Genomic DNA, 8,602 nt, shown 5'->3' on the forward strand with positions numbered 1-8,602 from the left:
AGCATCTCAGACTGTCCTGTGCTTTAGATCTGGTCAAAACCTATTTAAGTAATGGGAATTTTCCCACTGATTTAATGGATTTTGGATCAAGCAATTTATGAAATGTGCTTAGATGCAGGTAGGCATTAAATGGACATCAAAATTTCGATTCAGCTCTGCAGTTCTATATATGTTCCTTTAGTTTACAAAGCACCAAAATCTCTTGTATTCTGCCACCACTTCATGTTGCCTGAGTATCCACACTCATTTCTACTTCTTGCAGCTGTACGAAGCACTTGAAAAGCTAGCTACTCAGCACTGGCTTTGAGCCAGCTATATTGCAGGCGTGTGTTGTAAAAGCTTTTCCATTAACTGTAGTAATGCATTTCAGTCCTGATATACACCAGTCCTGATACAGCCTTGCAGAGCTGGGTGTCTCTTGAATAGCAGCTTCTGTTTCTCCTAGGTATTGCAGATAAGTAGAGGCAATTCCAAGGTGTTCTTCACTATAATCAAGCTTTGGGGTTGAAGGTAGTGCTATGAGATGAAATATTTCAATAAACCACAGTTCCTGAGTTCACGTCCAAGTTGGATTTTTCCTACTGGCAAGCAAGAGGGCACAAAAAATGTCTCCTATTCCTTTAAGCAAAACAAACAAACAAAAAAGTAATGTCAAAGTGCTTGATGCATGCTGACTTGTCTGTATGCATGTGTATTTTTAGTCATAGAAGATGCAATGAGAAAGAAATGATGGGCTGAGCAGCATGTACATGAGTGAAAATAAAAGATCTGTAAATTTGGATTGTGCAAATAATTCCCATTTCAGCTGGGCTGCTATGTTTGGGAGTGAGAAGGCAGGGAAAATCAGTACAGATTGAACTGACATTGAAATTTGCCATTTTCTTACAAAAATGATAACGGTAAACAATGAAGAAAGAAATCATTTACTTCCATACTAGATGTTCCAGTTTCTTCACAATAAAGTGTTTCATCTTGGGAATATACATAAAAATTAAAAAATGAAGCACTGCTTCTCAGAAGTACCTGCACCAGTCCTTCCATCCACTAATATAGATACAGAGAGATTCCCTATGGGAAGTACTTATATTGAAGTTTCTTTTCTACAGGAACCACCAACCTGACAGGTGATTCTTGTGCTCACAGTGTTCAGGTAGTTTACAGGAAAAAGAGCTAAGGGAATAAGTGGAGCTAAGAAGATCCATTAATACAATTGCTAAGTTTGCAAAATGCAGACCCGTTCTCCATATGATTCAAAGCACAAATCCAGACTTTCCAGTTTAGGGTAGACCTAACCATTCTTCTTGGAGGTGATTCTTTAACTTGATTTCTGATTATTGGCTGGACAGTTGCACTCAAAGAGTTGCGATCAACAGCTCAATGTCCAAGTGGAGACCAGTAACAAGTAGTGTTTCTTATGGGTCAGTATGGGGACCAGCACTGTTTAACATCTTTGTTAGTGACATGGACAGTGGGATCGAGTTCACCCTCAGCAAGTTTGCTGACAACAACAAGGTGTGTGGTGTGGTCGACACGCTGGAGGGAAGGGATGCCATCCAGAGGGACCTTCACACGCTTGAGAGGTGGGTCCATCCAAACCGCATGAAGTTCAACAAGGCCAAATGCAAGGTCCTGCACATGGGTCAAGGCAATCCCAAGTACAAATACAGGCTGGGCTGGAAATGGATTGAGAGCAAACCTAAGAAGAAGGACTTGGGGTGTTGGTTGATGAGAAGCTCAACATGACCTGGCAATGCACACCTGCAGCCCAGAAAGCCAAATGTATGCTGGGCTGCAGCAAAAGAAGCATGGCCTGCAGGTCGAGAGAGGTGATTCTCCCCCTCTACTTCACTCTCATGAGACTCCACCTGGAGTACTGCATCCAGCTCTGGGGTCCCCAGTATGAGAAAGACATGGAGCTGTTGGAGCGAGTCCGGAGGAGGGCCACGAAGATGATGAGAGGGCTGGAGCACCCCTCCTATGAAACCAGGCTGAGAGAGTTGGGGTTGTTCAGCCTGGAGAAGGCTCCAGGGAGACCTAATTGCAGCCTTCCAGTACCTAAAAGGGGCCTACAAGAAAGCTGGAGAGGGACTTTTTTGTCAAGGAGTGTAGTGATAGGACAAGGGGTAATGGGTTTAAACTAAAAGAGGGTAGATTTAGATTAGATACAAGGAAAAAATTCTTCTCTGTGAGGATGGTGAGACACTGGAATAGGCTGCCCAGAGAAGTTGTGGAACACTTTCCCCTCCCTGGAAGTGTTCAAGGCCAGGTTGGATGGGGCTTTGGGCAACCTGGTCTAGTGGAGGGTGTCCCTGTCCATGGCAGGGGCGTTGGAACTAGGTGGTCTTTGACATCCCTTCCAACCCAAAACATTCTATGATTCTATGATTTCCAAGGTTAAAACATTGTAGAAGGAGACCAGTACATGCCAGAGCCCAGTGGTAAGACACTAGCCTGGCTATACCCTGTGTACCAGTTCCTCTTCTGAAATTCTGACTGGCCATGTTCTTTTCTTCCATCTTCCTTTTGCAAAAGCAGATCTTATAAGTTGTCCCTCATTTTCTTTCCTACTCTGTTCTCAATCCTAGTGGCCTGTGCATTCTTTAAAGATACAAAACTTCAAAACGCAAAAGGAAAAGTATAGAATTGAACCACTACTTCTTGTATCCTGTATGGGTAGCCACTGATCTACTGACTTTTTACTGCACTTTTGTGAATATAACTAAAGATACATCGAGAATTCCAGCCAAATTTGCAGATGGTTGTCAGGTGGTAGAAACCACATTTGGGGAGATGAACTTAATATCCATTGTAAAAGTTTCACCCAGCTCTTGTCATGAATGTAGGAACTCTTGTGTTATATACAGCATGCTCCATGACAGATAAGTGATTAAACCTGCCCTCCAACAGCCTCAGTCTATTTTTAAGCTTATTCTTGTGACAGAAAGATATATCTTTAAGGATTGCTCTCTATGATAAATCTTTTTTAACTCCAGTCTCCAGAACAGACCTTGATTTAACACTACTGAAAGGCATATGGCCACTGGTGGCACAGGACCCATTGGCTTACCTTCTGGCAGCATGATTCTCTAAGCCTTGCAAAAACATTATTTTCTTTTCCTGATCATCTGTTAAGTAGCTAGAGGTTTGGTTTTGTCTCTTTTCACAGTACTTGGTGATGAACACTTCTCAAACACCTGTCTCCACAGACAGTCAGACAAATGATAGAATACCCCTCTTCCTGAGATTAAATACTGTTCAGCTCCAGTCTCGGTAGCACGTGTGCTCATTGCAATATATTATTTATGTGGATTATTTTAGTGACTGGGAGTGAGTGAAAGAGGTCTGAAAGTGAAAGGGATTTTCCTGCACTTTTCAATTTGTACATGAAGATTCATGCTCCGTAATAAAATAGATTTTCTCATTTCCTGTTTGAAAGCTAAAATCTATACCCAAGAATTGGTCTGGCCTGAGGGAGAGAGGGAGGAAAAACCAAGTTTCCAGCATGGGAAAACAGCAGGTTTAATAGTGCTGTAAACACACTGTATTAATGATTTTGGGATTGTCTTGGGGTCTGCTACTTCTGTCTGTTTGTCTCCAGAAGCTATGACTTGTGAGAATATAGATCTTAAGGAAGACCTCCTACACTTGGGGTTTGAGTTCAGTAGAAGCCATATAGGTTTCCAAACGACTGTGTTTGTAACAGTTATTCTCCCAGATAATATTTTATTTTGTGTTGTTTAAAAAGAGAACATTTTTAAATAATGAGAAATTTGCACTTCAAGACATTGCAACAACTCATAATTCTTTTGAATTATTAAAGGAATTCTTTTGAAGGAAGCCATTTCTTTTTATTCAGAATATAATATTTGGTCTCAAAATGTTAGCCTAGTAAATAATGAGATATATTTTATTTTAATTTTTAAATAATTATATTCTATGATTTTCAAAGAACTGTTTTGATCAATATGTTTATTATTTATGTATTAAGACACTGAAATAACATGACATGTTTTTCACCTAGCCAGTATGAAGTTAGAAGAACCAACAGAGAATAATAAAATGGTTGGGCCTTGTTTCATTTCTACTCCTATCTTTATCTCTAACATCCTATTTTAAACAGAGAGATGCAGAGACAACATTGTGTTCCTGTAGACTTTGTATCTGTTAATTAAACTCTTAGGTGATCCTTTTATGGATTAAGATACTTTACCTCTGAAACCATGTCTTAATTATCATGCAGTCCTTCCCCTCATGGGAATTATGATTGCTGTGAATGCTTGCCAACATGGGACACTGTGTTCCTCACATCTGTGTATTACTGACTTTACTTCTTGCTTTCCTTTTTCTCAGATAGAGCCTGGTTAATAGAGCCGAGGAAGGTCCAGAAGCTTCAGGAAAAGATTTACTTTGCACTTCAACATGTGATCCAGAAGAACCACCTCGACGATGAGATTTTGACAAAGGTAAATTGTTTAAACAAAGACCCGAGTACTGATTGATCATGACATACTTTTGCAGCCATTTCTCCATGTATTGCCACATTAATGTAAGTTAAAAGCAGCGCATTATGTGCTTGCAATGTATAGGCTTGATTTACTCTTGTCCCTGGTTCCTCTTACTCCATTTTATGTTCAATCCACTAACCATTTTAATTGGTACCCTAGCAAGAATGAGACTGCCTTAAAAAAATACCCCTGGAGGCAGTTCCTTGTTAAATGTATTTTTGGCACTTGGCTAAAATTTCCAGGACAATTGTTTTTAGTTTCTTACAGTAAGAACAACGTCTGGTTCTTTGGATGGGTAGTTTTGATGGAGTTCTGAGTATTGCATTGTTACCCAACAAGATGTTAATGTAGTTCATTTTGGAAACTGTAATTTATAGTAAATTTGCCTTGTCCCTCTTCTTTTTCTTTTTATTTTAATGTTTTGCAGTTAATAGCCAAGATACCAACCATTACTGCACTTTGCAACTTGCATGGAGAGAAACTACAGGTATTTAAGCAATCTCATCCAGATATAGTGAACACACTGTTTCCTCCATTATACAAGGAGCTTTTCAATCCAGACTCAACCACTGGCTGCAAGTGAAGGGGATAATAGAATTTTCACGTAGTCATGGAATGCGTCACTATTATGACAAAAAGAAATGTTTTCATGAAGAACTTATTAAAAATGTCACTACTGCAACACTAGGAATGTCCTGCACTTAATAGAATTATTTTTCACCGCTACAGTTTGAAGAATGTAAATATGCAACTCTGAGTGGGGATGTCTTTTTTCTCTTTTCTTTGTTTACCTTTTTTTTTTTTTTTTTTTTTTTTTGAACTGACAATGAATATACAAATATAGGACACTTGGTGTTATGGTTTTTTTATTTTATTTGGGGATGTTTTGGGAGACAACTGTTCCTAGAATTTTATTGTAGATATACATGAGAATAGAGCAGTACTTTGCAGTATTACTCTTGCTGTTTATTGTTCAAATATAATTTAAGAAAATTCCACTTATTAGACTTACCTATTTCTATGTTTTTAGATAGTTTAATGCATGTGGAAATTTGTAGCTGTCTTGAAAATTATGGTGCATGTATGGAATACACATATATATATATATGTGCTATATACTTTTATATATATATATATGTAGGTATTATATGCATACATGCTGTAGCTTAAAAATCCCATGCCTACTTTTAAAGGATGCTCAGCCCGGCAGTCATGCATTTCTTACTCTCCAAGTAATGTATTAGATTTACTTTGGGCAATCAAGATTTGCTTTGCCAGTCAGAGTTAAACTATCAGCTGCCGATGTGTAATGACAGGATCACTTCTGAGATATGTGTAATGTAGTGCATGTGTGCAGTCTGTAAATGAAACATCAGGAATGTATCAATGGTGCAAAAGCCTTGTCTGGATGATTTTAGTGGAGAAAGAAAAAGGTTGGTTTTTTTTTATTTTCTCCCTGTTACAGGGGTAGAGCATATATAAAAGTGAACGTTGCAGGACCTGATGTCAGTAAAGTATCAGTAACATGGACTAAAAATGTAGACTATCCCACATATACATTTTTCTGATTCCACACATGATTTTATTTTTTATATATTGCTTTGAAAAGTAGTTGCAAGGCTTGGTTTGTTTTTTACAGAACTCAGTGGAAAGACATGTAGTGAACTCAGTGAAAACCATAGGAAGACTAAAATGCAGCTCGGAATAGTAGCAGCAGAGGGACTAAGGGAGGGAAGGACGAGGGAAGTCGAAGTGAGCAATGTCCATAGTTATGAAGGCGAACGTAACTGTCACTGTTTCTGACACAGCCATTACCTAGATGGGACCGAGGTTTCCATTACACACGTACATATATGTATGTTACATACACATGCATATATGTATGTATATATCTGTACGTATATAACTGTATATGTATACATATATATAGGGTTGTTTTTAGATGAATTTCAGAAAGGGAGCAAAAGATTGGGGCTTTCTTTTTGTCTCTGAATTGATTTTATGTGCATTTGCTTGCAAAACCAAAGGCAAACACAGAGGGGAATGGAAGACTGCCGTGGACTTAATCTTGTGGATTAATTAAGTTTAATTAGCAGTCATGATTAAGGTATTTGGATTCTATCAGAGATACAAAACATAGACTTTTTAGCTATGGAAGAGGGATTCGGCTTCTGCTATGGCTCTGTCCTTACCATCACTGTTACCTGTTGTGAGCTTTTTCAGAGAAGTCTCCTCCAGGGGTGGCAGTGGAGGGACTAGAGCAGAAATAAGAGGAAGCAGGCAGTAGAGAAGACACAAAGTGAAGGCAGGATCACAAGCAGATATATTTCTTTATTTCGAATTGCATAGAAGCCAGTGCAATCTGAGGCAAGGCAAGGAGGAGCACGCTACCAGGGAGGCCAAAGGACCTGCCGCCTGCCAGACTGCACAGCAGCACGGTGTCACCGGGAGCCCACGGGGACACAGCTGGGCCCTAGGGTGGGTGCAGAAACTTGTTTGTTGCGGTCATAACTTAATGCCTCCAGCTTTTGCAGCGCCCTAGTACAGCTCTGGTCTCAATCTTCTGTTCCTTTTTATGCGTGATCAAATAATTCACAGGCTATTCCAACTACTTTGTGGAGTTTTCCCTTGCCCTCTGTCAGCTGGTTTGCAGGTTTACATGCATGTTTCATAACAGAATCCAGTCTAGACAACATCATCATTTGTCTTCTCTATTTTAGCAAAACCAGACCAGATACAAGAGCAGTTACAAACTCTCAGCAAAAAATGTTTCTCTGTAGGACTATTATAACTTCAAAAAGAAAAAAGAAATAAACCTGCAAAGCAAAGTTAGTTGTGCTGAGAACTTTGTTGCAAACATGACATACTGTTCAAAATTACTTAGTCCTATAGAATAGCAATCTCTAAAATACCTTTTTTGCTACAAATTCAGAGCACATTTTCTGATCTCTACTGATTACATTAAAATGTCTTCAATTAAAATAATAAAGCATTGCTCTTGGTGCTTCTTGATATCACTTAAAACCTAAGATTGGCATTCCCTTATAAGGTGATTTATCTGTTTGCAGCCCCTTTTACATGGCAAATCCATTAAAAGGACCCCAAACTCCAATTCTTTCTAATATTAAAAAACTTAATTAACTATATTTATGTACTGCTTGTGTGAATTTATTTCGGAAAAAACTAAAGTCAAACTGAACCCTAGAAGTGCTCAGTTTTAATTGCGGGGGATTCACGTTTTCCTTGTCATTTCCAACACAAGAACACACACATACATATTTGTTTGAAATCCTTTATAAACTTGTTTTCAGTATTTCAAAAGTAACATATTTAGCCAAACCACAGATACATAGAATATGTGATAAATACTACTGTTCTTAGTGCTGATAAATACAGAGGTTTGTCATGTTTATAAACAGTCCGTCACAATTACATGTTACATCTTGAAAATGTTTCATTCTTTTCAAATGAGGTAATTAGTTCTTGGAATTTTTGATGTGTCTTAGGCAAGATAACAAAATGGAGATCACCAGTGAAAAATACATTATTTAATAATTATCCACACAGCTTTTAATCTTTAAAGCATTGTTCTTAAATCACTGCAACCTCGTGACCTTTTCAATCAGTAAGGATTACTGCCACTTTTTAAACATGTGGAAATGAAGGAAGAGAAGTTAAATGACTTTCCAGAGACCACAGAGGTAGCAGTATCCCGACCTGGAATAAAATGGATTCTTGCCTTTTGTCCTTTAAAAGCATTATGATGCTGGTATACAAAATCTTCATTGCCATTGACAGGCAATAGCCTGAACAATGAATTACAAATATTGCCAAACAAAATTTTACTTTCAAATAAGGTTATTTACCAACAGTTTGCTTTATTTTTGTTACTACTTTTACAGAATTTGAGGAAATAACCTTGTTCATTTGGAAAATAAAAATTCATTCTCATATATTATTTATTTGTGGTAACTAAGGCTGATAAATTTCACTGAATTTTCTGTAATTTGGGATTGGCCACGTAGGTAAACTCACTCATTGACTGAGTTTAGAACAATAAATAATGATCACATGCTACTGGATGGATTTTTGTTGGT

General features: G+C 38.1%; 1 protein-coding gene across 1 annotated transcript in view; it reads left to right on the forward strand.

Moving 5' to 3' along the window:
• RORB (RAR related orphan receptor B) overlaps nucleotides 1–5,387 on the forward strand; it is a 137,079-nt gene extending 131,692 nt beyond the window's left edge. The window contains exons 9-10 of the mRNA XM_075739700.1: nucleotides 4,351–4,463; nucleotides 4,933–5,387. Coding sequence (XP_075595815.1) covers nucleotides 4,351–4,463; nucleotides 4,933–5,088 — 269 coding nt within the window. The 3' untranslated portion in view covers nucleotides 5,089–5,387. The remainder of the gene's footprint in view (nucleotides 1–4,350; nucleotides 4,464–4,932) is intronic.
• Nucleotides 5,388–8,602: the final 3,215 nt, after the last annotated feature.

Source organism: Balearica regulorum, chromosome Z (assembly GCF_011004875.1).
Source record: "Balearica regulorum gibbericeps isolate bBalReg1 chromosome Z, bBalReg1.pri, whole genome shotgun sequence".
In the NCBI taxonomy this organism is placed as follows: Eukaryota; Metazoa; Chordata; class Aves; order Gruiformes; family Gruidae; genus Balearica; species Balearica regulorum.